A 19,837-nucleotide genomic window follows, 5' to 3' on the forward strand; every position below is an offset into this window, starting at 1 on the left:
ATCATGTCAATTCATTTTATCAATCTACAAATAATAGTTATGATCTTATATTGTTTATCATCTTCAATTCATAACTAATCTTAAAATTATTAACTATAATTTTTCGACCGAACAAAAAAAATGAATCGTCAACAATTTCTTTTCTTGTTGTATGAGTAAAATCTAAGCTAGTTTCACTTGGGCTTTTGCCGACATCAATTCATCAGACGCTGTCCCAAACACTGCTATTTTCCCCTCGCAAAAAGCGACCGTACATTTACGAACCACACGAACATTAAACAAAAACATCAGCTTTGAAGCTATTAGGGATTATCATGAATATAACAATAAACTCCATGAATGAGAAGATAGACATGGCCTGTCGCAGTCAAAAGAAATGAATTTAGTGGATGAATTATAGGATGATTAGAGTTGGTAATTATCTCTCTTTGTCATAAACAGACGGTCAAAGCACAATAGTATAATTGTCTGTCGAAAAAACTTTCTGGGTGTCAGGAAGGTTGAATTGAAAGCTCATTTTAGTCATCATGTAAACTGCAGACGAGACAGAAAAGAGAGATCCCAAAACTAAAGAAAATCTTACTAGTAGAAAAGTAGACTGGTTTTCATACATCATTGCATCAATACCCGCGTATAGGTCGAAGGGTACAAAAACTGTTTGTGATAATCAATTTACCATGTTCATTATATACTGCAAATCCCACACATCTCCAAACCTCAAAATTTACAACGAAAACGTCTCCATCTCTCTCGAGCTAAGCTAGTCAAACATACCACTTAGTGAACCTGTCGAGAAATGAACAGAATCATGTGAGTTTTGTGCTCTAGCACTTCCATATGTGGGATCCCACGTGTTTTTCCGACGCTCACAACCTCTACATACACACACATACATACATATCATCTGGTCATCCATCATGTATATGTTATATTTTTTCTGAATAATTTAATATGATTATAAATTAATATTTATTTAAAATCTTTCTTAATTATTAATAATGTGTACATCCTACCGATGCAATTATTCGAACTCTGTAAGAATAACATATTCTTTTTCATTCCTTAATATATTAATCTTGTTTTCATGCACGTATAGTAGAAAAGTTATTTGGTTGTTGATCTTGGATGCACCAAAATGATGGTGAGAAATGGAACATTGAGAGTGAATAAATAGAGAAGGTAGCAAATATAAGTGTTGGTCTTGCGACTGAAACGAGTGGTTATACCCGGGGTTTCAAATCACGATCCGAAAACGTGATAGCGGCATCAAAATAGTAGTTTCTTCGCCGTCCGCGTTACTGGCTACACCCTAATAGCACCCGTGACGGTCACAATCACAGTAAACCTAAAATGATTGAAAACGCGACTGCAACCACGATTTGAAAACTTGATATATCTAAATGTTTGAGAAAGGTAAAGAAAATTTTAAAAGATGTTGAATACAAAGAGATATGGGTCCTCAGAGAAATACTCAGAAATGGAGCAAAACTCATGATGTTAGCATAAGAATAATAAAGGTATATACAGAGAAAAAATAGCAGTAGTATACAACTAGTACAAGAGGGAGCAGTTTTTTTGAAAACGGACGATTGAAATTTGATTGATAAAAAGAGAACCGTTCGGAACAGAGATTGCAGAAACCATGGGGCCTCATAAAATCATTTTGGTAAAATTTAAAGCATGATTAAATGCAAATACAGTAACAAAGAAAGAGAAATAGAGAGAGAAAGAGAGAGAGAAAGAGAGAGAGAGAGAGAGAGAGGTATAAACGTGACATTTTCATGTTGGTTTGCTTATATAAAGCAGATTAAGGTGCTGGCTATTCCCTTCTTTTAAGGGAAAAAAAGAGAATGAAAGAGAGGGTGTAAAGGAAAGTTAATGGAGGAACATCTCAATCCATTCGCTGTTACTCATCTTCTTCAACACACACTGAGAAGCCTGTGCATTCATGACAACTCTCAATGGGTTTATGCAGTCTTTTGGAGGATCTTACCCAGAAATTATCCACCTCCCAAGTAAGGAAGCAAATTATACAAGAAACAACTAGTAAAACTTTCAGTAGGTTTCCTTTTTTTTTTTTATCTTCAAAGATGAAGGATCTATCATGTCTGACTCATGCAATTTGTCATAATCACTCAATAGTTTTATAATTTTTTAATGCCTTTTTGTGACATAATTGTGGTTTTTTATTACTTCGATGATAGATGGGATGGTCAAGGAGCTTATGACAGGTCAAGAGGAAACAGGAGAAACTGGTATGCCAATCCATGCATATTTTGATTACATTATTTTTGGTATAAACACCATTTCATAGTGTTACATATTGAACAAAATTGCAGGATATTAGTTTGGGAAGACGGTTTCTGCAACTTTGCTGCCTCTGCTGCTGAAATCAACTCCGGCGATTGTCCCGGTTCATCGGTCCATGGCAGTGGTGAGTTTCAACACTGTCAACGTCTGCAACCGGAGCTTTTCTTCAAGATGTCACACGAAATCTACAATTATGGAGAAGGGTAAGAAATCTCCATAAGATATTTCAATTATTAATATCAAGCAAACTGATTTTTTTGATCTGGTCACATGGGAAGATTGATAGGAAAAGTGGCTGCAGATCACAGTCACAAGTGGATATACAAAGAACCGAATGAGAAGGAAATCAACTTCTTGTCAGCATGGCATAACTCGGCAGACTCAGTAAGCATATACTTACATATGTTTGCACATCAAATCCATGCTTACACCCTTCGGTTTCTCACAAAATCTTCTTTCTGTAGTTTCCTAGGACATGGGAAGCACAGTTCCAGGCAGGAATAAAGGTATATACCATAGCATAATCATCGTCATCTCAAAGAGGGTTAGGTAGATCTAAATCTAATTTTACTTGCTTTGAATTGAATTAATATGTTTGCAGACCATCGCTTTGATTGCAGTTAGAGAAGGTGTTGTTCAACTAGGAGCTGTTCATAAGGCCTCCCCCCTCTCTCTAAAGCTACACAATTTGCTTTGCCATCATGTTTCACTGACAGCATCATATATATGTATGTATGTATGTATGTATATAAATATCCATTAAAGGTAATTGAAGACCTGAGTTATGTTGTTCAACTAAGAAAGTTCAGCTACATAGAAAGCATTCCCGGAGTACTGTTGCCCCACCCTTCCTCTTCTGCTTACCCTTTCAATGGTACACTGGAACCATGGGCGCATTTCCCGTCAGGGTCACCGATTGCGCCACCGCCTCCACCTGAATTCTACGACCATTTCAATCAGCCAATGAAAATAACTCCTTCCATGAGCAGCCTCGAAGCCCTTCTTTCCAAGCTTCCATCAGTCGTACCGCCGCAAGCTTCTCCCGGGTACTGCGAGTCTCAGCCGGTACAGTCGCAGTTCTTATCATCGCAAAGACCTGTCGAATACAATATCGGAATCGAGAAAGTGGAGAAATAAGAAATCGATGAAGAGTATAGGCCTGAACAAGATATGGGTGAGAGCAGCACCTCCATTTCTGCTTATCATCGCCAACAGCATTATCTTCAACAACAGCAACACCATGATCTCATGTAAGCAGCTGCAGGCCCGACATTGGATTTTGATATCATATAAATATATGTGGATTGTGCATGCGAAAGGTGCATTGATTTTCTCTAACTTTATCAGTTAGGCGATGATCATTTTCCCTTTTGTCTCTTTGGGGTGTTAATTTCTACCAAAATATAACAGCTCTCTTTGCTGCTGAAGCTTTGTTTAGTCCTAGATTCCGAGCAAGCTAGTATATATACTATCATTCACCTATAATAAATCTTCTTCATCTTTCATCCCTTCATTTATATAAGCTTAAATTTCTTGTTAGTATATGATTCTTGAGAAGATTGTTTCTTTGGAGCATATTTATATGATAACAAGGATCATACTTCACTGCAGTTCTTCGAAAATGACATTGCTTTAGACGTATAGTTTTTGGTAAATGAGAGGAAACTTCATATAATAAGAAAATGAAGTACTAATAGGGTTTATTAATTTCCCTATGGCATTATATCATTTGCATTATGTTTATGTATAGTCAAGAAATTAGTAAATTAAAATATATTTAATTGATATTAGATTCCGAATTTGATCCTAAACAGTTTATCTTCTTAAAAAAATGTGTCTGATCATCTGACGGTGTTAAAATTTTGTTTAAACCAATATTTTTTTCATGTTGTTAATATATTTTCATTTTTATACATTTCTAATATATTATATTTTTCATATTTAATGTGAATGAAAACAAATATTTTGTTTTAAATAAAATTTTAAATTTGTTTAATAATAATTAAGAGTAAAGTGATAAAAAATTATATAATCTTATTTATCATAGGTATGATATTTAGATGAATGAAATTTGATTTTTATTTAAAGATTCTAAAGAGTATAAAAAGTTAAAGGTTCCATCATATAATATCCATGATTGTTTATAGAAAAATATTTTATTTGTATCTCAATTGACTTGGCATCTGATTAATCAACTTACATTAATTTAGTTAGAGGTTTAATAATAGTATATACACACACACCCATATTGTATTTTATTACATGTTATGTATTTTTATTTTTAATATATTTTTATAATTATCTCATAAAGTTTCAATGCCCTACATTTTGTTTAGAAAAATTTCTAAAAAATATAAAAATGATCTATTTTTTAACATGCAACTGGATTTCATTAATATTATAATAAATTAAGATTACAAAGCATCAAAATATAAATAAAAATTTGAAGATAATAATCACAAAAATACTTGTACAAAAGTAAAATATTAAACCTAAATATACAAAGCAAAATAAAACATTCCATTGAGAATGATGATCAAATCAAAACACAATCATCTTCATAAAAACTCTTTATCTCTGTCGAATGAGACATTTTATGAAGTGATAAAGGAGTGGAAAGAACGAACCAAACAATCTGGCAGGTTGCTTCGCTACACAATTCTAATTACATTAGCAAACAACCTTTTACCAAAAGCGGATATTTAACTATACGTGACCACTGACAAACTAATCAGAAAATAAATGCGTGATGATTTTTTTCCAAGAACCAAAACTACTGCAAAGGTATGCGAAAAACGTACCAAAAATGATAAAGATCGTGCCACAATAGCTGAAAAATGTATGCCACAAGAACAGAGAAAAACGTGTCACAATGATATAAGTTTTTATTCAAAATTAAAAAGACTCAAAAAAATAAAGGACATAGTATAAAAAAATAACTAATAACTTTCGGCGGTCGGTAACGAATATTAAGATTGGTCAGCCTCCAGGTAAACAAAAGTGACGCCAGACAGAATAGTGATTATCCTGCAAGCGCTCCAACAGATGATTCACAAGAGAAAATTCGCCCAAAAAAACCAGAGAAAAAAAAAGTCTCTAAGGTTTAATAAAATATTATAAATTCAAATAATGCCAAAATCAGTCCACAAGCCGGACTGTTATAACCAAAAATCGTCTTTATTCGAATTTTGCCAAAAACAACAAAATCTCAAAAAATCACTCTAAATTGAAATTCGAAATAAAATAAGCAATCTCTAAAAAATCCGGCCTAAATCGGATTTAAATTGACGTCCTAATTGACAATCGAAATATTTCCATAAATAGTAAAAAATATCTAAATCTAGTGATTCGGAGGGGAAAACGGCAGAATTTGAGGTTGAAAAAAAGGCCACATGGAGCTTGGCTCAATGTGGAGAGCGTGCGCATCGAAAAGAGTTTTCCGGATTGGGGTCTTATGCACGATTCTGACACCTGTAGCCAAAGTTATGGTCAAAAGACTGAAACATACTCAAAACGACCCCAATAAGGAACATGTCACAATCAATTCCCGCCTTTGCGCTGATCTACCAATTCATGGTATTTCAGCGCCATCAAGGTGTAATCTGACAGCTCAGCATCATCTGTCTCGGATCCCCCTACATCAAAAAGTCAAAAAGAAAGAAGAATACGACACCAAAATATTGAGAGAAAATTAAGATAAAAATAATTTATTTTTAAATGATAAAATTTAATATCTCCATTCTAGATTTATCCAAATTAAAAAAAAAAGAAATAATTAAATACACTTGGTGATGTTACATTTGGTGCTTATATTTGATAAAATGTTCAATATGATTCATATACTGTTAATTTGTTTAATATAATATTTATACTTTGATAACATGTCTAATGCAATATATGTATTTTTAATATGTCTAATATAAAATTTATCATTTGATAAAATATTTAATATAATATTCGTACTTTGATAAAATGCCTAATGATTTCAACATTGATGTGTCTTATCATGAGAGATGTTAGATTTTGATGGATCTAAGTAGCATCCTCTGATATGAAGAAATTTCTTAACTAACCTGAAACATTAGAAGTTGTTAATCATGCGAGGTTATGGATCTATGTTTGCCTGCTCAAACCTTTTAATTTGATAGTTTTTTAAGTTAGGAAACTAGACAAATTTGTTGTTAATTTTGTACGTTAAGATTCTTCGAACATATATTATTTTGTATTCACTCTGCAATATGAGCATCATGTATATAAAAATATGAGCGTTCATTAAAGAATTCCTTCATAGATAAAAACCATCAAATTAAGGGATTTATTGTTATTTCTTGAGATCCTAAATTCGAACACCATATATATAAAAATACGAGTGTTCATTGTCAAATGGTTAATAGTTTTTTAACAACTATTACTTTTTATTTGCCTCAAAATTATAAAAAGATTTCTTCCATTTATGGCGTGAGCACCAACACTTAAATTCCATATGCTTTGGAGATGTCTCTTTAAAATTAAAGGAGTAAAACAAAGAATTTTCTATAAGACGCATCTCCTTGCCCATGAATTGATAAGAGGTTATTGGAGAAATTCTAGGGGCTAATTCGGCTAACTCCCTGTCTTAGTTGACATTTCATTCTGAATGTGATTGCTTCTATGGGTTCCTGAATTATTCATTATTTAGATGAAATATGTCTTATTATATGAATCAACGTATAACTTTATGTTAAAAAATATGAATTTAATAAATTATATTAAAAATTTAGAATGTACGAAATTATTTGTTATTTCCATGAAAGTCCTCTCTAAAATAACACTGCCGCTGAGTAAATAGGGGTTAGTTTAAGAGATAGTTGTGGTGGTAATTAAGGGTATTTAAAATTTCGGTTAATTGATTACATCGATCGAAGTGAAATTTTTTCAGTTAATAGATCAATTAGTTTTAGGTTAGTCGGTTAACAGTTAATAATTTTTTCAAAGTTCGGTTATCGGTTAATTCAATTCGAAATCGGTTAATTAATCAAAATTTTTAAATATTTAATATATTATTTATATATTAATAGCTTTAAGAGTGTTTAAATTTTGATTTTAACCAAATTAATCGACCCAATTAACCGAATTAGCTGAAAAATTAAATATTTAATATATAATATATATTATTTAAAATTTCAGTTAACCAACCGATTAACTGAACTTTGTTCGTTCAATTAATTATTTTCGAAAAAAATTTCAATTTGATTAACGGATAAAAGAAAAAAAATTAATTAATGAAATTTTAAAAATTCGGTTTGATCAATTAACGAAGCGACCAATTGAACACCCATGGGATGTGGTTGAGGTGTGGGGAATAGAATTGGAATAAAGATTCATGCGCTTAAATCTTTATTTTTTAAAATTAAACTTTAAAATAAATATGTATATTCGCGCTTTTCCAAAAATAATAAAATCATCAAATTTAAAATTCATTTCTAAATCTATGTTTTGGCATTATACCTTAAATCAACTCCTACAAATTAATCTATTTGAAAAAACGAAAGCTTACCAAATCAAGCACGAACTTGACACGAGTCAAGAAGAGAAAAAAAAATCATTGTGGTTCTTTCTTATTTTTGATGAGAAAAGGTTTAACCACCTAACTGCCACTACTTTGTCCAGATATAATGCCATCAAATTGAAATAATGTTGAAACTTGAGTTGGAGGCTCCAGGAAGACTTTGCAATCGGTATCTCCAGGATGTGCCAGCTTTGCCAAACGGCCTGCAACCATATTCGATTCTCTGAGGACATGTCTTGTGCAGATCATTCAATCCTTCTCTAGCAACTCATATGTTTTGTTTAAAAGTGTAAAGGACAAGCCTTGTGGTGGGCGGGTTTGTAGAAGCCTAAATACCTCAAAATTGTCTACTTCAAGAATCATCTTTCGTATGCCTAAATTCCATGCTTAGGCGAAGTTCTTCAACCACTCCCCAGAGTTCAACTATAGAACAACACCCAAGAGCCTCGGTGAAACCTGCTGACCAAAAACTCGAGTTTGTTCGGATGACTGCTCCACATGAAGTTAACCCAGTTGTTAGCAGCATAAGCAAGCATGTGTTGCTTGCCATGCCACGCTGGCACAAGTTGTTAATTGGAAGTTAGGAAGCTGTTAGTTTGTTAAGATTAGTTAGTTGAATAAGGGCAGTTATGAGCTGCATTTGTTGTGTATAAAAACAACTTCATTACGTTGTAATCAAGCAAGCATTCATTCTGTAATTCATTCCTTTTCCTTATCCTCCTTTCAATATGGTATCAATCGCCATTGATCTTGGGGCTCTATGATTGATCTCTGTTGCGTCAATAAGTCTTGATGGAGTTTACATCAAACTCAAAGGCATTTACTCACAAGAAAGTAAATATGGTGCTCGATGAAATGAATTTCCTCATATGGAAACAGCAGATTCTGCTCACCATCAAAAGCCATCACCTAGAACGGTTACTTACGGGTGCAATAGCAACTCCACCAGAGACTGTGGTTGATGACGATGGCATAGTTCGTGTCAATGAAGACTATGAAGACTTTGTGGCCCAAGATAACGCCCTTGCGTCGTGGTTACTGTCCACGATCAGCCCCACCTTCTTCCCCAATTCGTTGGTGCTGAAACGGCCTCAGCCGTTTGGAATACTGTGCTTCACTTCTTTTCCAATTGCTCAACAACAACCGTCATGAGCCTTCATTATAAACTCCAATCTTTAAAGAAAGGTGGGGACAGTATGCGAACTTACCTCACTCGAGTAAAAGAGGCATGTGATGCTCTAGCATCTTGTGGCAGCTCAGTCCCACAAGTCGAACCAATCACAAGCATTCTCAAAGGGCTCCCTTGTGAATACCAACCTTTCATGGCAATTATCATGTCCATGAGAGAAACTTTGTCATTAGACAGCATCTCTACAATGCTAATTGATGCAGAAACACAACTAGCAAGCTTTGATGATCAACTTGATTCTCTACCTATGAGTGCAAATGTTACACAGGGTGAGACATGAAATACTGCACTATTGGCTAACAATTCTGATCAGAGGTCTACTTATTCCTTTAATCATCAAGCTGGTGGAAGAGGCCGTGGTAGATCCAAGATTCAATGCCAGCTTTGTGGAACAGTTAGACACTTGGTCGATCGATGCTAGCATAGGTATGACAAGGACTTCTCGTGTGTTACATATGGTAATCAAGGACAATATCAACCTGAATACAAAGCTAATTCCTCCTATGGAAACTTTACAACTTCATCTGCTGATGATGGCTGTGAGTGTTGTGCCAAACAAAAGAGTGGTTCTACTACAGGCAATTCACCACAAGCTCATATAGCTTCCATCCAATCTGAACGTTGGGTGGTCGATACGGGAGCTACACATCATTTTACAGCAGATGCAAATAAACTGTTAAATGCTTTTGAGTATTGTGACCCAGGTAAACTTTTAATTGGTAATGGTATGCCTCTTAATATAGTTTCGGTTGGTGATGCTCATGTAAATACCACTTTAGGGTATTGTTCTTGCATGAATTATTGCATGTTCCACATATAACCCAGAATTTGCTCTCGGTTTCTAAGCTTGTTAGGGATAATGACGTCTTTATTGAGTTTCATACCAACCGATGTTGCATTCGAGATGAAGCCACTGGAAATCTGCTACTTCAAGGTGAAGAAAGTGATGGTCTTTAATTATTTGATATGAACAATAAACCCTCAGCAGTTCAGCTTGCACAAGCAAATACCTACGTTGGATCGACTTCAATGGATGAACTTTGGCATCAGCGTCTTGGTCATCCATCTGCTGAGACTTTAGCAAAATTAGCTTCTGAACTAGGATTTAAAGTCAACTCCAATGTAAATAGAGATTGTATTGCATGTCATTTGGGCAAAAGTCATAAATTGCGCTTTAATAAATCAAATTTAGTGGTATCTTCTGTATTTGAACTTGTGTACCGGACTTATAGGGCCCACCACATGTATCCTCTAATGGCTTTAGGTTTTACATCTCCTTTGTGGATGCATTCACTCGCCACACGTGGATCTACCTTTTAAAACATAAGGATGAAGCATACACAGTTTTTCAATTATTTCAGAAATTAGTGGTCAATCAATTTGGCTGCTCGATCAAAGCATTACAAATAGACCGGGGTGGTGAGTTTTGAAGCATTTCAACGATGTTAGCTCGAGATGGGATTGCACATAGATTAACATGCCCGCACACCTCTGAACAGAACGGTGTGGTGGAAAGAAAACACTATCATATCGTTGAACTTGCCTTAGTTCTATTAGCACAAGCATCACCACCTATCAAGTACTGATCGTATGTAGTGGTTTCAGTAGTATATTTAATCAATCGTCTGCCTACCAAGGTGCTGCAAGGCATATCACTGTTTGAAAAGTTGTTTGAAAGAAAACCTGAGTACTCCATGATGAAGGTTTTCAGTTGCCAATGTTTGCCCCACTTGAGAATGTTTCAAAAGCATAAGCTGGCCTTCAGGTCTCAAGTTTGCACGTATTTGGAAGTTAGCCCTTAACACAAAGGGTCACACTCCTTGGCACCCGATGGACGAGTATATGTTTCTCATCATGTTATATTTAACGAGTCTATTTTTCCATTTGCAGGGAAAGAAAGCACTACCTCAGTGAAGTCAACAACTAACACTAGCCCAAGCTCTCAGTCACTTCAAATTGTTGCACCAACTAAAATTGTCTGCCATCCCTTGCAAAACATGATCAATGTGCATGAAGAAGTTGATGATGCATGAGTCTTCCATGGAGTCGAGGTGGTCGATAATGAGGTTGATGATGCAGGAGTCCCTCATGAAATCGAGATGGTCACTAATGAAGTTTAGCATAATTAAGATGACATCTTACAACAGTCCTCTGATGCTGTTAATTCTGAAGAAATTGGTGCTGATGGAATTCCCGATGTGGGTGCTGAAGTTGATAACTTACCAGTTGATGACATGCCAAATAATGTTTATGAGCCAGACACTAGTACACCACTCGGTTCTGGGACTGTTAATAATTTACCTCTGACTCATGTCCATCACATGATGACACGCAGCCGATGTGGGATCTTCAAGCCTAAATTGTTCTCAACAACACTGGATGATGATACTCCTATGACAATCAGTGATGCCCTTCAATCTCCACAATGGGCTGCAACAGTTCATGATGAGTACAACGCGTTGCTTAATAACAACACCTAGACATTAGTCAGACTTCCTAAAGATAGAGTTGTTGTTGGTTGCAAATGGATTTTTAGAGTTAAACACAATTTTGATGGGTATATAAACAGGTACAAAGCAAGGTTACTTGCCAAAGGGTTCTCACAAGTCCCAGGCTATGACTTCAAGGACACCTTTAATCTTGTAGTTCGATTTTCAACATTCAATGTCATATTTTCTATAGCAGTGTCGAATGGATGGGAGCTTCGACATGTTGACACCAACAATGCTTTCCTCAATGGGGACTTAAACGAGGAGGTGTACATGCAACAACCTCCTGGATTTGAGCAAACCAATGATCTTGGTGAACCTTTGGTATGTAAGCTCAAAAAGGCACTCTATGGTCTTCGACAGGCTTCTCTCAATTGGCATGTCAAGCTTAAGGAAAATATGGTGCAAATGGGATTTGAGGGGTCTCGAGCAGACTCATCCTTATTTACTAAGCATAGTGAAGATGGTGGCTAAATCTATGTCCTTGTATACGTAGATGATATAGTTGTTACGGGTCCAACACCCATTGCTATACAACAGTTTGTTTCTATACTACAGACTCGGTTTTCATTAAAGGACCTCAGAGAATTGAGTTTCTTCCTAGGCATCGAGGTTAAACATATGAATAATGTTATACTGAGCCAGAGAAAATACATTCTATAACTATTGGAGAAAACTGGGATGTTAAATGCAGCAAATTGTGCAACACCGATGGTGGTATCTCCCAAACTCTCTCATGAAGAAGGCCGGCTAATTCAAAATGCCAATGAGTACAGAAGCGTAGTTGGTTCACTCTTGTATGTGTGTCATACAATACCTGACATCTCATTTAGTGTTGGCCAAGTTGCTCAACACATACATGCACCACGAGAGACTCATTTTGTTGCAGTAAAAAGAATATTGCGTTATTTAGCCTCTACACTTAACTTTGGCCTTCTATTTACACCAGTTGTGCATGGAACAGACATAGTTGCATTTGTTGATGCTGATTGGGGGGCCAACATAGATGACAGACGGTTTATCACTGGTTATGGGGTATTTCTTGGCAAATGTCTTGTCACTTGGTGCTCAAAGAAACAACAAAAGGTCTCTCGATCCACAATAGAGGCCAAATACAAGAATGTAGCTGATATGACCGCAAACATAACATGGATTCAAGCTCTCCTAACAAACTTAGGTATTCGGTAGGATCATAAGCCTGTTGTCTGGTGTGAAAACACCAGTGTGGTGGCCATGAGTACGAATCTAGTATATCATGCCCAATCTAAGCACGTTGATCTCGATGTCCACTTTGTACGCGCGAAAGTAGCTGCTGGTCAGTTGTGTGTCAGCTATGTACCGGCCATGCATCAAATAGCTGATGGATTCACTAAACCATTGGCCAGGACTGCATTTGAAGAATTTCGTTCAAGGATATGCGTCCATCTGTTCTGAAGGTGGGAAGAAGCAGGGAGAATCTTAGCAGTATAAGCAAGCATGTGTTGCTTGCCATGCCACACTGGCACAAGTTGTTAATTGGAAGTTAGGAAGCTGTTAGTTTGTTAAGATTAGTTAGTTGAATAAGAGCAGTTATGACCTGCATTTTCTGTGTATAAAAACAACTTCATTACGTTATAATCAAGCAAGCATTCATTCTGTAATTCATTCCTTTTCCTTATCATCCTTTCAATACCAGTGATACCATTTCTAGCTCGATCTGTTTTTGATTTCCATCATCCTTGAGGTGGTGGCGACCAGCTTTCGTAGCTACGGATGCTTTGCTTTCCCTTCTCGATCCAGACCCCGCTGATTTAAGTACCGCATAGCTCTAATTTTGCAATCTACGTTCTCGTTCTAGCACCTTCTCTCCTCTTGTGTTATCTGGATCAAAGATACATGAATTTTTGTGGATCAATATTGACCACAATATTGAGCTAAATAAGAGACCCCAACTGCCTGCATCCTTTGTAAAATCTCGGGACATTCGAGGTTCTTTCTAATCCAGTCTTTCATTTCCATTTCCATGAATTCTGCAATTTTCTAAGGTTTCACCAGATTTTGCCATATGAATGTAGCTGTTGGGCACTCACGGAAGAGGTTTTTTTATCAATTCAACTTTGTTTCCACATACACCGCAATTTACACGAGTCGTTAGATGACGCAACACCCTCTTCATGTTTGCGAGGATTTTCCCACTAGACATGAGCCAAAGAAAGATTCAAAATCTTGAAAGACCCCAGAATTTGGCAATAGTGGTCCACGTTTTGTATAAAACAGCCCCTGTTGGAAACACCTGGTGTTCCTGGTGCTTGTAACCAAGTCTACCATTGTGATTGGTTTGCAGATGTTACTCCTGTCATAAACAATTAATGTTTTAAAAAAAACGATTATGACTACTCCAATTGACAACGTGAATGTCTCCTTTCGATTCAGAAATACCCACACGAAGTCGCATATCAGTTTCTCAATTTCTTCGCATATCCCTTTCGGTAGTAAGGTGGATTGCATTGTATAATACGGGATCGGTAACAATATTACCTTAGCTAAGGTTATTTTTTTCAGCTAAGGAGAGAGTAGATGTCATCCATCCAAAGAGACGATCATGTATCTTTTAAACCAAGTAGTTGTAATATGCCTTAGTTAGTCGAGAATGGATAAGGAACACCCAAATTCTTGTACAAATCAGACACCTCTCTGAACCTAAATGGAGAACTAATCGTCTGTTTTAGTCCACGTTCAACATTCTTGGAAAAGAATTGTTTTATCAATTATCACCTTATATCTGAAAGCTTTACAAAAATCCTTTAAGACGTTTTTAATGGCCGAAAGTTGATCTAAAGCGGCTTCGTCAAATATGACCATATCATCCGCGAAGAGCAGATGTGAGATTTTTGGTCCGTTTCGTACCAAACGAATAGGTTTTCATTCGTCATTCTCTATCTGACACTAGATTACTTGGGCTAGTCTCTCTATACATAAAATGAAAAGGCAAGGGGAGAGTGGATCCCCTTATCGGATACCCCTTGTTGGCTTAAAAGAGTTAGAGATTGAATCGTTCCATAGTACCTGTGTAGAGATTGAAGATACGCTAACAAGCATCGTAATTGTCAAATAAATAAACTAAAAAATTAGTATAAAGAAGATAGAGTCGATCCTTGGGGACTAAAGAGCTTCTGATGTTGAAAGGTTTTGATTCTGACTTTTAGTGAGAAAATAAGAAAATGAAGGTTTTAATTAAGAAAGTAAAGTAGAAAATAAAGGTAAAATAATAAAAGCGAATTTGAAAATAGATTTGGAGAAATTAACAAAATTAAATTTTGAAAAGAAATCGATTAAATAAAACAATCCCAAGTCTTGCTTTGCCTCAATTTCAATTGATCATCGAAGAATATTTTATTTCTAGATAAATGTCGTTTATAGTCTACAAGGTTCAACTTTTGTAACATACTTTTCTCTCTAGTAAACAAAATATCCAAAACCAATCTTTGGAATTCAGTCATTGACTAACCACGCCTATCGTCACTAGCACCAATACAATTTAAGCATTGAAAAAGTCTGACTCGGGTTATTTTTCTCAATGAGAATTGAAGTCGATCTCAATTTCCCTTAGCGGACCGTCGCTAAGTGTGTTCATAGAAAGTCGAATGTGCTACAAGTTGATCATTCCTCCCAACTTTAAATCGGAATAATATTCAAACCAATAAGCTCCTTTTGAATTGAAAGTGTAGAGCTTTTTAAAGGAAAAGTCGATTGTCAATCCAAGTTTGTAAAAAATTGAGAAATATATCCGAATATATTAGGTGTTTTTCAATTCTCACGATCAGAATTGAGTCATCGCTTAAGCCTTTGCCTTACTGAAAAATTAGCTAAGCATGATAGAAATCATATTTAGCATTTTTAAAGAAAGCAATATAAAAACTTAAAGTAAAACGAAAAAGAAAAACTTTTATAAAATGAAAAAACCCCAAAACCAAACCGAATCCAAAGTGAAGTACATCTCAAGCTTTACCCTAAGGGAAATTTATAGCTTTGAGATAACCTAAAGATAAAGAAAATATTTAAAACTAAATATCTAAAGATAATCCTAAAACATTGAAATAATTGAAACCTAAATAGAAAGATACTATAATAAGTTGATAATTCTCAAACATTTAAATTCAAACTAAATCTTAATTCGTAAGCAATTGTCGTCCGCCCATTTTTCAAGATGATGTTGACTGGATTGCCTTTTGGAAGCTGCTGTTAACTGGACTGCCAGAATTTCCCACTTCAGATATCGTCATGTCCCAAGTCATGCCCATGTGTCTAGGCTTGATTCCAAAAAATAAAAAATTGTAAAACTTTGTCTTTGAACACCGTCTTTTGGAAATTAAAGTATTGCATAGAAAACGAATCAAAACACACCAAATCAACAATATCAAACAATCACCGAGGAGTAATTAACGACAAAATAAATCATTCATCATTTACATCGCATGATTAGCTCTCGAAAATCAATTGAAATTCCCACTTTTTCCAAAGTATATGCTATAAAGGACAATTCAAGACAATCATATTCTTTTTTAAGGTCAATCTTAATGGTCATCAATCTTCTTTTTCTTTCTTTAATCGCATGGAATGGACGAACTCTTATGCAATTATGATATTATCCGTGACGGAACGTCCTGGAATGAATTTGATTTAGTTACATGATATTCATTGAGTTAAGAATGGTTTGAGGCGATTCAATATTATTTTTATCACAACTTTGTATAAGCAGAGCATAAGTTGATAGGCCGATATTGACTGATTGTCTCTAATGCTTTCACCTTCGGTAATAGGGCCAATACTATCCGATTTAATGTCTCATCAAATCTCCTTCACTTGAATATTTTTTGGATTAAACGGAACACGGTACCACCAATAACAACCTAATTTTGTTGATAAAAAATGGCATATATATCGTCCATCCCCGGTGTTTTAAGCGGACTCATATCGAAAACTATATTTTTAATTTATTCATTCAATATCGGTCAACCTAGCTCCTGCATATTGTCTGAAGAGATACACGAAAAACAACCTTGTATCGTATAATTATAGCTATCATCCCCACTTCTTGCGAAGAGGTCCTTGTAAAACGACATTGTCGTCTCCCTTGATATAGACTGGTCCGAGCACCATGAACCATCATGCATTTTCAGAGAGGAAATAATGTTAGTTCGACGTCTTTGCATTAATGTGCTAGCTTGAAAATATTTGTTGTTCTTATTTCCTTGAAGAATCCATTTTCTCATCGACTTCTGGAACCAAAGGCTTTCTACGTATCGAAGGACCTCATCAAGCTCTAATCTAAACTTCCGATCAAGAGATATCAAATGGTCTTCATGATTGTTATAGGTTGTTTTTTAATTTCTCGTATATGCGCCAACAATTCCTTTTCCTTTTTGCCAATGTGTACGGAAATATTTATATTCCACTCTTTGACCCTCTCTTGGAATAATTAAATGTTGGTAAAGATTTCTCCTTCGTTGTTCCCGACAGATGAAACAAACTCTTTAAAGCATAGGTACTGCCATGTGGTTATAAAGCAAAGTGGATGGTTTTTCTTTGTGACTCGAACTTCTTAGACTTGTTTATGAAGAGGATAATGATCGGAGCCCACGTTATCTAGGTGCAGCACCGTGGTCATAGGAAATTTTCCAGATCCATGGCTGTTATGAAGCATCTATCGAGTCTTTTTCTAAGTTGAGCATATATTGAGTCTTTTTGTAAGTATTCTCAATTTTCAAGTAAAGTCCAATCTCTTATAATCAATCTCCAACAACTCGTTATCGTACACGAAGTCATTGAACAATTTACTTGTTCTAGAAATCAAAATAGATCCCCCTCACATTCCTTTGATCGCAAGATGAAGTTGAAGTCGCCACCAATAATCCATGTATCATTATGTAGAGGTTCTAAACTTAACAACTGGTTCAAAGGTGTTTACGCTTTATGGCACATGAATTGGCATAGATCGAATTAAAGAAAACCCAACTTGCCACCTCGTTTTCCTTTAGTCTGCAGTGAATGAACTGGTTCAAAACGCTCAGTACCTCTAGCTCGATAGAGTTGTTCCACAGAAGCTAGATTTCACTGCTAAAGTCATGAGTCTCTACTCTGAATAAATATGGAAAACTAAAACTTCGAATGTCTTTATCAGCCGAGCTATCGCTTATACATGTCTCAAATGACAATGAAAAGGAAAGCTCATCGCGCCCTCACAGTTCCAAAATATTAAATTAACCATGATAAGGGAAAAAATAAGAGCTTTAGTCTTACATGGGTGATTCTTTATTGGTATCCGCAATCTTCATTGCATCTGTTACATCATCCTGAGTTTCCATATCTTCTCCGACCCTGTTTCCTTTCATTGTTTCCAATGATAGGCTCATCCCTACTACCCTTTCTGGTTGTGTCTTCCATATTAGGTTTGCTTAATTTTGGTGTTGGATTTAAGTTGCTCGTCATCGATTTAACCAATTCTACTAGGATGGGCAGGTTGGCAGTTTAAATTTTTCATTATGTTTCTTAATCTGTGAGCCTTTTTGAGTTACACCCATCTTTGTTTTCGTTCTAACTCCTTTCTTCTCCTTACCGTGTGTAGTCTGTTTGGCTTGAAAAAATAGCAAAGTTGAAAGTTGGCAAAATTGAAAGTTGGCAAAGTTGCATCTTTGGTTGGTGGCTAACTTGTACACATTGGAAAATTCTTTGGTAGGTGCTCAACTTATTTTTCATCTTTGGTCCCTAAAATATTAGGTTATTTATAAATTTAGTCCTTAAAACTCAACTATAAATAAATCTAAGTATTTCATTAGAAATCATCCCAAAACAAGTTATCTCTTCCATTTGTTTTATTCATTCTCTCACTTTGGGAATTCTAAAGAATTCCATTTGTTGTAATATTTGTTGATAGTGAAGTTATCATCTGGTGTGGTGCTCGAGGAGTAGACGATATTCTTGTCGAACCTCGTAAATTTGGTGTGTTCTCTCATTTATTGTTCATTATTCGGTTTTTCCATTGTGTTTCAATATTCAATAGTTTGACGGGTTTATCAGCTGTGCAACCTTTGATGGTTTTGATCTTGATATTTTAGGTCAATTTTGAAACTACGTTCGTGTGGGAAATAACCTGGTTTCCTCAACAATTGGTATCAGAGCTTCGGTTGAGGTTATCCTGGTGGTTTCGTTGCTGAAAAGATACAGTTAGTGATATTGAATATTATCCGTTAGAATTAAAATGCCAAAATAAGGATCAGTTGAGACATTAAGCTCTTCATCTGGACCGGTGAGGAGGGTGATGTCAAATACAAATTTCTCGGTGGAGTTGTTCGATGGATCCGATCATTTTGGCATGTGGCAAGGTAAGGTATTAGACGCTTTATTCCAACAAGGTCTAGACATCGCCATTGAGGAAGAAATGCCCGAATATATGGAGGAGAAAGAATGGGGAACAATAAATCATTTGGCGTGCAACACAATTTGATCTTGTCTTTCCAGGGAGCAGAAGTATGGCTACAAGAACGAGACTTCTGCAAGTAAGATGTGGAAAGCATTGGAGAAAAATCCCTAAAGAAAAGCTCTCAGAATCGTCTCCACATAAACAAAAGATTGTTCATATTTGATTATCAACTAGGCACCAGTATGAATGAACACATCACTGCGTTCAATGAGCTAGTGGCAGACTTATTGGGCATGGATGAAACCTTCAAAGATGAAGATTTGGCCTTGATGTTGTTTTCATCTCTTCCAGATGAATTTGAGCACCTTGAGACAACGTTACTTCATGGTAAGGATAATATTACCCTTAAAGATGTAATTGTTGTTTTATATAGTTATGAGCTCAGGAAGAAAACCAAGAAAGAGAGCAAGTACGAAGCAGCGGAGGCCATGGTGGCAACAGGTCGCTCGAAAAGTTAAAAGCCAAAGTGGAGAGGGAGATCAAAGTCGAAGTCCAAACTGGGAAAAGATGAATGTGTCTTTTGTCATGAGAAAGGCCATTGGAAGAAAGATTGTTCGAAGCTGAAGAAGAAAGGAAAATTTGCTCCAGATGCATGTGTTGCAGAGCATGATGCAAATGACTCTGACATATTATTGGTTACTTTATCAACAACATTCCATTCATATGAATGGATATTAGATTCGGGTTGCACCTATCATATGTCCCCTAATGGGGAGTGGTTCTCCGATTTAGTAGAACTAAATGCAGGAGTCGTTTATATGGACAATGACAATGTCTGTAAAACTATTGGGATAGGTTCAATTCGATTGAAGAATCAAGATGGATCAACCAGCGTTTTGACT

At 35.7% G+C, this 19,837-nt stretch overlaps 1 protein-coding gene across 1 annotated transcript; it reads left to right on the forward strand.

The window, feature by feature from the left end:
- The first annotated feature begins 1,878 nt into the window (after positions 1 to 1,878).
- On the forward strand, positions 1,879 to 3,447 carry LOC120149072 (protein RICE SALT SENSITIVE 3-like). The gene is made up of 7 exons (XM_039161978.1): positions 1,879 to 2,015; positions 2,205 to 2,255; positions 2,340 to 2,513; positions 2,589 to 2,694; positions 2,775 to 2,816; positions 2,912 to 2,968; positions 3,076 to 3,447. The coding sequence occupies exons 1-7, from the start codon at positions 1,879 to 1,881 to the stop codon at positions 3,445 to 3,447; spliced, it is 939 nt and encodes a 312-aa protein (XP_039017909.1).
- The last annotated feature ends 16,390 nt before the right edge of the window (positions 3,448 to 19,837 follow it).

This window comes from Hibiscus syriacus, unplaced genomic scaffold, assembly GCF_006381635.1.
Source record: "Hibiscus syriacus cultivar Baekdansim isolate YM2019G1 unplaced genomic scaffold, ASM638163v2 tig00110988_pilon, whole genome shotgun sequence".
Classification (NCBI taxonomy): domain Eukaryota; kingdom Viridiplantae; phylum Streptophyta; class Magnoliopsida; order Malvales; family Malvaceae; genus Hibiscus; species Hibiscus syriacus.